Source organism: Heliangelus exortis, chromosome Z (assembly GCF_036169615.1).
Source record: "Heliangelus exortis chromosome Z, bHelExo1.hap1, whole genome shotgun sequence".
Lineage (NCBI taxonomy): Eukaryota > Metazoa > Chordata > Aves > Apodiformes > Trochilidae > Heliangelus > Heliangelus exortis.
In genome coordinates, this window is record NC_092454.1 from 31,160,358 (window position 1) to 31,174,187 (window position 13,830).

Sequence of the window (13,830 nt, forward strand, 5' to 3'; positions counted from 1 at the left end):
TGGTACATCCATGTAATGTTTTATGACATCACTGTACCTTTTCAATTTCCATGTCTTTAATTATTCTGCCCTTCAAGACATACTCCACTTGTGAGCAAAGCCACCAAGGTAGCTTAGTATCAAATCCTCCAAGATTGTTTTCTTGCTTCACTTTATTATACCTGGGTTTCATTTATTTTTACATTGGAAGCCATGATACATAGTATTTACTGTGAAAGGAATAGAAGGCTTGACTGTAAATTGAGAAGATTCACAGAGACTAAAAGGAAGTACTTTCACAAAACCTAAAGAAAGAAACCACCAGGATTTTACTGCATCCTTTCAGGTGAAAAATCTGAATTATCAGAAAGCAGGCAGAGAGAAACAATCTCAGATTGTGCAACAAGATGCGACCACAGATCTTGTTGCATCTTTCAAATCCCCATTTAGAACAGTGTTAAGGGAGTGAATTCTTCTCTTGCAAGTGCATGGAACTGTGTTGTCTCTGTTCTGTGTCTTATGTGAGAAAGAAGTAAAAAAAAAATTGTAAAATGTGGCATGCACATGTAGGTGCTGCCTCATTTTACTTACTGGTTTTTAAATTCTTTTTTCCCCTTTTTGGCCAATACAGACTAATGGAAATTTACAGCTTTACAATCAGAACATAAACTGTACTGTTCTGCCCCTACTGGGGAAAAAAAAAAACCAAAAACAAAAAGAGCCAAACTCATATTCTGCTGCCTTTATTTCTGACAAGTACTCAAATATTTTTTTCTGCATGCAATCCTTATTATAGAGATCTATGATAAAAACCTATGCATAGTGGTAGTAGGTGGATATGAATCTTATTTTGTCTTAAAAATGGCTAAAAATATTACCATAATTAGTGTACCCTGTATAATTTATCTCTGTTCATTTATTTTTAGTTTCTTTTTGTCTTTGTGCATTTCTGCTTTCTGCAGTCTCTGCAGACAATTACAGCAGTGTTTTTCTTCAAGGATGCTAAAAGTGTTAGGAAGCAGATTTCACACGATCTTAAAGTTTGCATTAAAACAATAAATTCTCAAGCTGCATTGTATGAATAGATCGTGTAAAAAAGTACGTGTAATACCAACAAAACTGCAGCAGGTGGCAGTAGAAGGAGGGCCATGAGGCAGACGGGCTTGAAGAAAACAAATAAATATGATAAAAACCCAGAAACGTTTAAAATTTGTATCTTTTCTTTTTTTTTTCTTTTTTTTTCCCTAGTCTCCTGAAATAAGAATAAAGTGTCACAGCTTGCTCAATATACAAATGTTGGTTTGACAGATCTTGAGTAGTGAGATGTCAGATGCAGAGGGTGATAAGTAAATAGCTAATTTCCAGTTTGATGGTTTCTGAAGAATTCATGGGGAGCAAAGAATTTACTGTGAAGGACTAAAGAAGTTCTTTTCAGCCCCCAGGTATGGGTGTTCCCTTGCTTCTGTTTTGCTTACTTCAATTTGCTTAGTTCTATTCTTGTGTTTCACAAGCAGATATTCATTTATTACACAAGTTGTCATTAAATAATGTGTAGTTAGTAACTGTAATACACCAAAAATTAAGCTGACTCTGCCAGAGGCAGAGGAAACTGTATTCCCTGGCTTTTAGTTTATAATTGGCCTATGTCATCTTTTAAAATTGTTTTACAATTAATAAGCAGGTCACAGTAGTAGTACCAGGAGTATGGTTAGCATGAATTTAAAAGTGCTTGCTCTAAAGACAAAAAGTCAGTGAGAATAATTTTGAAGAGGACTTATTCATCTATTAGTCTGAGTCTTCTGAGGAAAGGGATTTCATTACGAAGTCCTTCATTTGCAAATGAAGGCTGGCAATATGCAAATCAAATTATAGATGTTTTGCACAACCAAATTTTGCAGATGCATGAATCTATAATGAGACACAGTCGTTGTTCAGGAGTACTTGCAGTCTTTCTAAACAAGACATATACACTTACCCACTAAGAGAGAGCCCCTATCAAACCAAAGGGACAATATATTTCAAAAAGAGATAAAATGAGCAAGATTTTTGGCATGCCTGGGAAATTCCAAAAACAAAATATGAGAAAGAAAACAAAACACTGAAGGAATGAGATAAAAAAAAAAAAAAAAAAAAAAAAAAAAAAGGTAAGAAATGATGCTTGAAATGATGCAGTCAAACAGGACCAGGAGAGACTTGCCTACAAGCTCCACAAGGATGTGGTCAGAAGTTAATGACAAACCTGGAAATTGTATGGAAGATAAATGGAAAATGAGATTCTGGAAAAGAGAGATAAGATTGTGTGAGCAGAAATATATCATGAATGCAGGAGAGAGATACATTCTGATCTAAATTCAGACAGGAAGTTTCACTATTCTGGGTGCACCAAACTGCTATTTTGTATACTTTCTAGATAGTACAGATTCAGCCCCGGATAAAAATTTCCCCAAAACATTATCAGATAGTTATCAGATTATCAGATAGCATGCAGTATATATTTCTGTAGTTCTATTTGTCCACACAAACGTGTGTAGACATTTCAGCATATTTGTTATGACTTTTCCATAGTTATGAAAGTACGTTATATCTCTCTGTATACTTACCTGAATTCAACCATATTCTTTTTTTTTTTTTTTTTGGTGACTGTAAGATATTTTATAAGACAAATATTTACCCACAGTGACACTGGTCTTTTTACTGAATTTGCATTACATTACCATAATAATTGTGCTTTGTAATTCAAAGCCCTGGGGTACTTATAGCTAATCCTAAAAAACACCACTCTGCAAAAGTCTTTGCCAAGATTTTATGTCATATTTGTCTTATTGTTAAACATGAAATTTTGTCTAGCTGCAGAGTCCAGAACCATCTCAAGGGATAATCTTTAGAGATGAGATGCAGCATAAGGAACACTTTTATGCTCATATTAATGCAGTCAAAAGGTCAGTATTGTCTAAAACTATATGATGAAAAAGTACAGTTTTTGGAAAACTTTGCTTACATTTACTTTAAACTCCAGAAATAGAGTTGAGAACTTTAGGGAATATATGAGAGCCATTCTGGTTCTCTTATGATAACCTGCTAAATATATATGCAGGTTATGACCCATGCAAACTTTACTGTAAACAGTACCTCCATTCCTTTTTTATACAAATAAAAGCTGATATGGAAAACAGAAAAAACACAACAGATTATTTTGATTTCCCCTTAAGCTGTCTGCCCACCACAGCCATTTAGAAATGGGTCTTTTTTATTTCATTTGTGGTGACCTGCTATTTTCAAAAGAATGTAAGAAAAAGGTGTATTAAGCACTTTAAATTTTTTTTCTTTGTTTAGTGTCTTTATTTTTGGTGTCTTGGCCAATCCTTAATATAATTCTGTAAAACCTATATTAGTTTGATTGATGTAGCATGAAATCAAAACACAGCTTACTCCTCTAATGGGATCGGAGCATCCGTCGAGGGCTGAAGAAGTTGATTTAAATGCACAGCTAAAGTTCAGAAACTTTTGGGGCTTAATTCATAATTTATCTCTGTCTCACAGTTGTTCCTGAGACTAAAGAGTTCTACATAGAATCACAGAACAACTTAGGTTGGAAAAGACCTTCAAGATAATAGACTCCAAGCATTAACCTAACACTGTCAAGTCCACTGCTAGACCACATCCCAAAGTCCCTTGTCTATGCATCTTCTTAATGCCACCAGGGATGGTGACTCAACTGCTTCCCTGGGCAGCATGTCCCAATGATAGATGACTTCGTGAGCAATTTTTCCTAATATCACTTAGCAATTTGAGATTGTTTCCTCTTGTTTTGCCCCTTGCTACTTGGGAGAAGAGACCAACACTCACTTTGCTACAACCTCCTTTCAGGCAGGCACGTGGTAATTTTCAATTCCATAGCCTGTATTTAGGCTATAGTTTAAATATAATGACCTAAAATTTCTCAGAAAGTCTTTCTCAAATGAAGTTACTTTCCAGTGTATTCTGGAAAGTACAGACATAGGGACAGTCATATATATCCAAGTTGGCATATTCTATGATTCTACAGTATAAAGATAGTTTCCTTGTTGCAAAAGTGCAGAGAGCAAAATGTGGTGTATGTGGATAGTTGAGAGATAGAGTTTTTTGGAAAATCCTATACAAACACAAATATATGTTTGTATTCTAAATTTACTTTTAGGGGGTGAGAATACAATCCTTTACTGTCAATAATAAGAGCAGTAAAACCGTCTCATTCATGGAGCATTTTTCTGAGAGGCAGGTAATCACTCCATCCTTAAATCACTTCATAAGTAAAGGTAGACCACTCTTTTTACTTATAAGCTTAGGTTCCCTACTATAGGCAAAATATGTTCCCTCAAAAGTGCAGAACTTTGCAGATGCTTTTGCAGCTGAAAGTAAACAGAACTACCATGCTGAAAAAGGAATAAAACAAAGAATAAAACAAAAGGAATAAACCAAGGAATAAAACAAAACAAAAAAACCCCACAAAACCCAAACAGCAACAACAACAAAAACATACAAACAAAACCAAAAAAACCCACAAACAAACAGAAAACCCACAAGGAGCGGCAGCATGCACAGCTGATGGCAGATAATGACAAAGCTGGCCAGGGCAAACACTCAGCAGGCGTCTTGTGTCTCACTCAGTGCTAGTGTGCTGGCTGCTCTGTCTTATTGTCTGGCTTTCACCAGCGCCCACATTTTCTATCTGTCACCACAAGGGGTGTCCAGGACGCGCGGCGAGCTGGGGGCGTCCGTCAGCGAGCGGTGCCCGGGAGCCTGGCAGCTCAGCCCTCAGTGATTCGGTGAAACTGGAGAAGAGATTCTCGCTGCTGCGCTTCGGGGACTGCTGTGAGAGGGAAAAGCAGATTTGGAGGTGTGTGTGCATCTGTGAGCGGATGAGGAGTGCCTTTGACTGAGTTGTCTGGTTCCTGGGAAGCACTGCGAGAAGAGGCAGAGAGAGGCGGTGAGGGAGAGGAAGCAGGAGCAGGACTGAAGTACAGAGCAGCTGTTTCCTGATACTCTGCTTCTTTCGGGTGCCTCAACGAATGCGAACATGGATTCTGTCACTGAAATCTTCCTGAAACTGCTATTTCTTCTAGCTGCTCATAACTGGCACAAGGCAATAGCAGAGAATAAATGTAAGTATTGCATATGATTTTAAAATATATCCTAAGTGTTTTGAAAACTTCTGGGATATTTTATTTGAATTTACAATAAATATTATTTCTGAGACCAACGTTTACTGCTTTGAAATAATGCCAGCAAGTTGCTGGCTGAAAATGAAAAAATCCTTCTATAGATTTTTGTCATGAATCTTTGGACAGGATATTCCTATAAAGCATGAAGTCTAGGAGTATCTGAAAGCAGGATTTTATTAAGGGATACATTTTTCTTTTCAGTTCATAAGTGCAGCATTTTCCATGTAATTGTGCTTTGTAAATCACTAGCAAATTTCTAGTGTACTGTATAGGCTTGTTTTTTAGCAATTTATTATTCTGAATGCTGGTATCTGAACCTTCTGTATTAAGCTGGCACTAAAATAACTGACGGATGTTACTGTGCAGTTCAGGAGCGTTACAAATACAACAAGGTAAAATATGGATAGTAAGATTCTGCATTGATTGCTTAGGGATTGCTGTTCATTCATACCTAAAGAATGATACCGGCTTGAGCAAAAAGTTTTTTTAAAAATGAGTAATTTATAGTTAGTCAGTAGGATGGTATAGAAAAAAAAAAGATAGTGATTACAGTTTTAAAGAAAATCTGCCCTCTAGGAGGCAAATGTGATACTTATCTGAAAATCCCCGTTTTTCCGTGTATAATTAGATTATCTCTAAATTAAAAAGAAAAGAAAAAACAACTTATGCAGAAACTGATTTTCAAGGATTTTGTCATCCAGTAGTAGTTCTAAGCTATTCTTGTTTAATTTGATTCAGTCAGAGCAAGCTGAAAGATTTCATCTTGTCTACATATCAGTGAACAGTAGCCTAAATACTAGATGTTCATAACCTGAGATGAGCATATTTCCTCCCCTTACTGTTAAGGCAGTGGTTGTGCACCACAAGAATGGGAAGGGCAAGAGAAATACCTCTCTGGGTAGAAAGTGCGTGACAAAGAAGGGAGGAATGTTCAGGAATAACCTTACAGGCCAGTGGCAGGGGACAACTACCTGCAAACATCTGAGCAATGGCAGAGAAGTTTTAAGTGCTCTGTATTTCTGTAGCCTAGGGTTTTGCATATGGATGGCTTGCAAATTAAACATGATTTCATGAGACTGACGTTGACTTTGCAGCACCAAAATGATCTTATGTTGTCATTCAGTAACGATATCTCATTTGATACTCAAGTGCATAGTGTAGCCCTAAACATGAATACTAAGTTCTTCTTGTTAAACACCGTGCTGCAATCCAGCCACAGCTTTAATTCTCTTCATCATTCTGCATTGTACAGTTTATGAATACATCCATTTTCACAAGACCATGATAATTGAATTGTGCATTAATAGCATTTGGCACTATGCACAAAACTAAATCAGTTGCTTACAGGGAGGCATATTAAAATCACTGCAAAAAACTTGTATCACAGAGAAAAACAGTAGAGCACTAGAGGTCAGTCTTAGAGTTGAAGAAGCAAGGTTTGAGGAAAAGGCTCAAGCTTCTTTCCAATACAGAATTACGAAGGATGAAACAAATCAGGCATGAAATATGTTTGCTACTGGCTTTCTCAAATAGTTACTAAGCCAAGCTCAATTACAGTATCAAATGAGTGACTTGAATGACAGTTTTCACACAATGTGTATTTATAGTGTTTTTATTTATTAATAAGTCGTAAGTCCTATGTTAAAACACTCATCTGAGTTGAAAAGGTACTTTCCCCGTACTACATGTAAGGAAACCGATTATAGGAAGAGTGAATGAAATTATTTAAATTAGGAAGATGTAAGTGCTAATAGATGAAGGGAATTGGTTGATTTTATGGATCTTATTCCTTTTCAATATTTAACCTGAAAAAAATTTAGATCCCTTTATTTACATGCATTATTTTGAAAGTGAGCATTTCTGTGGGCGAGTTAGTTTCTTTTAGAAGTGACAGTTTTCATCAAGGTATTACTTTGATTGGAATGTTAGATTTCATAAAATGACCTAAGGAGAAAAGGGTTTTAATATTTACTGATTATTTTATACTGATTACAGTAGATATTTCTATCAGCCATAATCTACTCACTTGAACTTACTTTATTCCTTGAGATGTTCACCAGGAGATGCAATCTTTTTCATTAGATGGCTCTTCTGTTTACATTAATGTATTCAAATACATTCACAATAACAACAGAAGTTCATTTTTCAGTCAAAGAAAATAGGATTTTTTTTTAGTTCTTCATTGAAATGAATCTATTCTTTTATTTTTCTGGTTCTTTCTTTAAGATCAAAAACTACATACCTACATTTTTCTTAGTCCTTCAGATCACCTTTTTTTAATGAAGAAAAGACCAAAGTAAAGATCTTTATACACTTCTCCTTTAAGTGTCAGTGCTAATTTTACTAAGTCAGCTGTATGCAGAAAATTTCTCGCATCAAGAATTATTGTGTTCAGAATTATTACTGTTTTAGATTAATAGAAGTATTCCTCTTTTGAAAAAAATTATTTTTCAGTTCTTAGGTTATGTGAAGGTGACAGAACCTATCATCTAGAACACGAAATTTTATTTCTAGGGTTTGTTTTTTTGTTTTGTTTGTTTGTTTTGTTTGTTTGTAGTTTTTTTAGCTTCTTTGGTATTTGCTTTTTTTTCCCCTCTGGTAAATAATGCTGACACTTCCAATAATTGCTGATTGAAACTCAAATATTTTAAAAGGTCCTTAGTAGTGACTTCCTGTGTTTTTTCCCTCCTAAAGAACTGCACATCCAAAGCAGCTGAAACAAGTTTGAATCATGCAGCTGTTAGTATCTAATTGTGTAAGGTAAAGTGTGTGTTTAAAGCAAGTACTCCTGTAGGTTCAGTTTTTGTTGTTTTATACTGGAGCTAGGAAACACTGGAAACATTTTTATTTTATAGGGAACTGCCTCTGCAGCTGTAAATCAGTAAAGTGCTATATCAGCCCTTGAGAAGCTGCCAGAAACTGGTACTCTAATAGGTGCAGTATTTAAAACAAATCAAAAAACCCCACAACTATAAAACTGAAGTGTTGCATAAAACATTGTCAAACCCACGATATACATCAACTATACATGAACTGTGGCTAGAAATTACTAAGGTTGGTTTTGACAGTGAACAGAAATGAAAAGAACAAATTAAGAACTTTCTATGTAATTTCCTGCCACTTCCTACCTACTTCTTTTTGTTAAAACCCTCAAGTTATACAGAAGCTTTTATCAGTTCAGATTTTTCTATTTGTACTGCTATGTTCACTGTTTCCATAAACACAGAAAATATTATTGTTGTTAAATATCACATACTCTTGATAATGCAACAGTAGTCCTACTTCTACATCATTATCCTGCCTGACAATGTCTGTTAATGATGCTGAAGTTCTTAAAAAGAGGACGGACATATGACATACCATGATTATATTATCAGATTCAAGTCATTGTACAAGTAATATCTCCAGGGAAAAGATTTCTTGCAACAAAGAAAATACTGTTATATTAATTTAGAAAATAATTTCATTGTGATGTTAAGCATTGGTACCAAACAGTTCTGTAGACTGACAACTTCATAGACTAGAAAAAGATGGAACTATAGAAAAAGGTAAAAAAAAGCTGCTTATTACAAAATTTTTAAATTAAAACTTATTTTATTGCTAGTTTGTGGTCATTATGAACTGTAGTGGAGAAAAAAGTAGAAATTTCTTTAATTTTCTTTTAGTCTCATTAATATTTATCTTTTTATTATTTTCATCCATCTCTACTCTTAGATAGCCATGGAGACCCCATCAGAGATCAAGCTGTCTCTGGGCAATTATTGACATGAATAAAACATAACAGACATCTTTAGTATATTTTTCATGTTTTCAGTACAGTAACATCAAAAGCTTGTAACAAGATCAAATCCAAACCAATACCAATGGAAAAATCTGTCAAAATTTATTTCAGACTTTCAAGGTCAGGAACTCACAGAAAGGCCTTGGGTTGATTACACTGAGTCTAATCATCAATTTGCATCCCATTGATCTGTTCTTTCAAATTTCCATGAACATATTTGTCCCTGGGCTTAGTCAGAATGGATGGAACAGATTTGGTTATGACTGATGAACAGTCACAGACAAGTAACAACATTTTTGAAGTGGAATAGAATCAGTCATGAAAAGAAAATGCAGCAGATTGTATGTAAACCATGTTATCAATGCTGGTAGTAAAATTCACATTATATATTAAGATCTACTATGGTTCAGCTAAGTAGCGGTTAAGTAGCAGTCAAGACTTCCAGCGTAATAACTAGGTTCTTTACAACTCAATATTCTTTCTTAAATAGTAAGTGGATGTAAGTGTACGCCTACTTGTACAAGAAAGATAACCTTTAACTAAGGTGTATCCAGTCACCTATGTCTTACAAAATCCTGTGTACTTCCGACATTGTGTACAAGGTACAGTGATCAAGTTCAGTATTTCTTCTGTGAAATCGTTTCTACACTGCAGCAGAAAATAAGTTTGTCGTAATTAATATTCTTCTATGATACATTTGTAAGTATTATGCAACTGATTCTTCTTCTGTATGAACCTCAGCAATCATTATTTTGCAGCTTCTAAGAAGCTTAGGTAGGAAAAATGGGTCAAATTTCTCCCCATCCCTTCCCATCACAACTGGCCCTATCCTCAATAAATAAATCAAAGAGCATTTGAATGCTTGAGGAACATTACATTGCTTAAATGTTTATTTGCTTTTTGCCCAAAATGATCCTATGCTTTTGTGCTACTTTAAAGTTTGAGAGCTTACTGTGGAGTATCCATAGGAGTAGGCCTCTTTTTTTTGAAAAAGTTAGATCTGCATCTCAGTACATTTTTCATACATTTATTCCTTGTTAGTTCCTCCGAACTAACAAGGTGATAACAGAGGTGAAGGCTGTGGGGTCCACCACTAATTCAAAGGCATCTTACTTGTAGAGCACAACACAATTGTAGAGCCCAACACACTTGTTAAGAATGATAAGGAAATACCAAATGCTAAACTTAGATATTTCTGTCTGTAAACATTGTTTAAAAGATTTATGAATTTAAAAAGTTGAAAACTACCATTCCCTCTCAGCTTCTTCTTCAGAGAGAAGGAAAACTGAAATAGTGATAACAATGAGTTCAACAGTTTCTGTAAATTTGCTTGTGATTTTGCACTGTTAAATACGACTACAGTTAGATGGTAATTCTGGAATAAAAAATCTTTTTGTAACTTGCAGCTTTGGCCGTTGGTCTGTGCATGACTTCTATATTAAAACTGAGAAAGAAATATATGTGTTCCAGTGTGTTAGCATGTCATAACAAATGTCATGACAAAATCTGTCTCTAAGCTTGAAAATGTCATAATTGTATAGGAGACTGAGTATGTTGTGTATCAAGCTATTTAGTATATGAAAATGGGTTTGCTTTATTTTTTGGCAAAAGATGACATGGCTTTAATTCTAGAGTTAACCAATTGTAGTTAACAGAAATTTGTACTCTACTGTGGTTTATACTTGTGAATGTAGTCAGACTTACCTATATGCTCTTAGTTTGTGGTTTATACATCTGCAAGCATAACAGTACAGACTACTGTTTGTCAAGGGAGTACTCTATAGGTCTCTTTGAATCAGCTAAAGCCTATGCCAGTATTAAGGTTAATTTGTAAAATGAGAAGGAATCTTAGTCCTATTATCTTGCTTTTCAGAAAATATTTTTCAGTGTTTATGACAAATAGCTATGCTATTTCTAGTAAGTAAAATGTAGTGTGGACTACATGATAAAAATTATACCATTTATATTCTACTTAATAAGTATTTTTAGTGCAGTAATTTGAAATATGATTGAAATCCTGGAAACTTATAATATTTTAAGCAGATTAAAATTACTAAATGTAGAATTATTATTTAGTAGCATACTCACCCAATAGACTAGTGAAAAAACCTAATTCTAATGCTTTAAATCTCAAAGGATATAAAAAAAATATGGTTAGGATACCTATCCAACAGCAGGTCTAATTATTATTTTTATTAAGTGGATCTCATCATTTGGTTGTGCTCAGGAGTAAGGTATTGCTTGTTTCTTGCTGTTAGAGTGCCCATTTGTTTCTATAGCAATATTTCAGCAATTAACATATTTACATATGTGGTATGGAGGGAAAAATAAATTAGAAACAGCATGTTGGAATATTTGAATTTATTCTTATTACTTAATTACTTACTCTTTATTCAGCTGAAGATCTTGATCTTTTTCAGGTGTTTTTTTTTTTTTTTTTTTTTTTTTTTGGTGGTTTTTTTTTTTTTTGTTGTTGTTGTTTGTCTGTTTTTCTGTCCACTTTAAATCTAATTAGAATGTTGTTTAGGTTTCAAAACCTAATTGCTCTTAAAACCACGATTTTTTAAAGATTTTTTATCAAATCTTTTTTAAAAATTTCACCAAAAGTCCCCAGTTGTATCTGGTTGACCCACTTAGAGTCCTTGCGAAACTATACCTTTAAAGAAAATTCTAAACATGCAAAAAATGACATTTCAGAAAGTATGTGGTTTAACAGGGTATGAAAAATATTATTACTCAGTTTACTTCCAAGCTAATAAGCAACGTTGCTAGGAGAGTACATGGAATAAGTTATTACTAGAGAAGGTCTACAGCAGAAATTTTGAAAAAGACAGACTGAGAAAGACCTTCAGAGGTTAACACACACTATAAAAGTGATGTTGTAGGCAGGGTGGGCTGCATACAGGGAGTCTGAATCATTTTGGTTAATTCACTTGCAGCATTTTGCTGTGTCATCAGTTATGTTAGACTAGATATGCCCAACATGGATATTCTGTAATTACCTGGAAGTGTTGAGAAAAGGAGAATTTTTTTTTTCTTCATGATCTGAATTATGATAGAGGTCATGTGGTGTCTACTGCTATGCAGTATTAATGAGACAACACCGATTTGAAGCTGGAAAACATAATGAAGTAGAAATAACCATAAATGGCTGCAGAAGGGAGATTTTTTCTGAGTTTTGACTGGTTCAGTTATTAGCCAATATATCTTACTTTTGAAATACATAATGAACTCTGAAGGCTTCTGCAGAAACACGAAAATTGGTATTTATTTGTCTAAGATTCTGAACCCTGAAAGTTTGCTTCTGATTCACCTAAATCCCTTTCTAGTCATATGAGAGAAAAAAAAAATGTTTCTTATAGGAAGAATTAATGCAGGACGTGGAAGGAAAAATGACATGAGGAGCTAATTGTCTAGTATAAGGCAACTTGCTATGTAGAAGTGCTGTTTGTCTGATCACTGATTATGTGAGGCTACATATCTCAGTCATCTGTAGGCTTTGTAGACATCAAAACTTCAATGAGATGTGTTCAAGTTCCATCAAAAGATCCTTCTCTAAATCAATGTTAGAAAAAAATATAGAAAGCCATACTGGCTGCCTTGTACAGCAACTGCTGGCTATATCCAATGCATTGGTGTTTGGTTCTGGCACTCTCAGATTCCGTGTTTGTGCTTGGTTAAGTGGGTTCTCTTTGATTTTCCGAGGGTTTAGGCTGCTACTATTAATAGTGCTAGACAAAATACAGGGACCAAGTGAGGAGCTGGCCATGTCCTACGAGTGAAAGCACTTTTCACTTACAAAACAATGATACGTACATGTATTTTGGTCATACACAATGTTCTGCTAAACTGAGATCTTATTGACTTAAATAACATGGAATTGTCTGTTCTACGCACCTGAAAAAACCTGATCTTTTCACCTCCTTGAGGAAACGTGGCTAAAGCTCCATTTTAACACTAGTCTTGTCAAAACATGTTTTGGGGTTGTTCTGCATGTCAAGAGAGCATAGAGTGAAAAATCAGCAGAATACTAAAGCATTTCTTTTCATAACACAGTCATAAAACAGATAAAAGTATGAGTACTTTACACTTTCTACTATCCAGCATCTAATCATGGTTGCAGAGTTGCTGTTACACGGTACAGGAAGCACATTTGGGCTTCAGCACAGCAAACTGACTCTCACTGTAGCTCCTTTTCTCAGTCAATGACAGAATGTCTATTATGTAGTAGTCTTGTTTCAAATAGTTTTGTAATTAGGGTGACACCAGTCTTTTTTTTTTTTTTTTTTTTTTTTTAGTGCAGTCTTAGTAACTTTTTTTTTTTTAAATCAATTGAAAACTGCAATGTGTCTCAATATCCTTATTCAAGAAAAGCTCCTACGGAAATCAGTAGGAGTGTTGCCTAAATAAAACCTGAATAAAAGCTTTGGAAAGAATTATCTGAATATTCATTCAACAGTAATATGCTGCATAGTTTGAATATAACTGGAATATTTATTTCCTTTCTCTGTACCGATCTTTTTATTTTGCCTCATCTGGAGGACTCAGATACAGGACTTTGTAACAGATAATTATTAATTTGTATCACTTGACAAAAAATAAATATGAAGACAAAAAGACTTAGAATTGGAGCTAGTTCCTGTGGCTAGGTAATTTATATGCCTGGAGAAAAAAACTGCTTCTGTGTTTCTCTGTGCCAATGGTAATATTTATTTTCAAGCCATCAAGATTAACCCTATCCAGTTGGAGAAACAGAGCCATTATGACTTGTGGTCTCATTTCCTAATGTACTTTCGGAAGGTCTAGATGACAGTGATGAGCCTAGCACAAGAAAAGGACTATGACATGGTCTTCCTTAGCATAGTGCTA

At 34.7% G+C, this 13,830-nt stretch overlaps 1 protein-coding gene across 1 annotated transcript in view; it reads left to right on the forward strand.

Annotated features, from left to right (window-relative positions):
- The first annotated feature begins 4,729 nt into the window (after positions 1 to 4,729).
- CNTNAP4 (contactin associated protein family member 4) overlaps positions 4,730 to 13,830 on the forward strand; it is a 204,201-nt gene continuing 195,100 nt past the window's right edge. Inside the window, exon 1 of the mRNA XM_071730885.1 lies at positions 4,730 to 5,120. Coding sequence (XP_071586986.1) covers positions 5,036 to 5,120 — 85 coding nt within the window. The 5' untranslated portion in view covers positions 4,730 to 5,035. The remainder of the gene's footprint in view (positions 5,121 to 13,830) is intronic.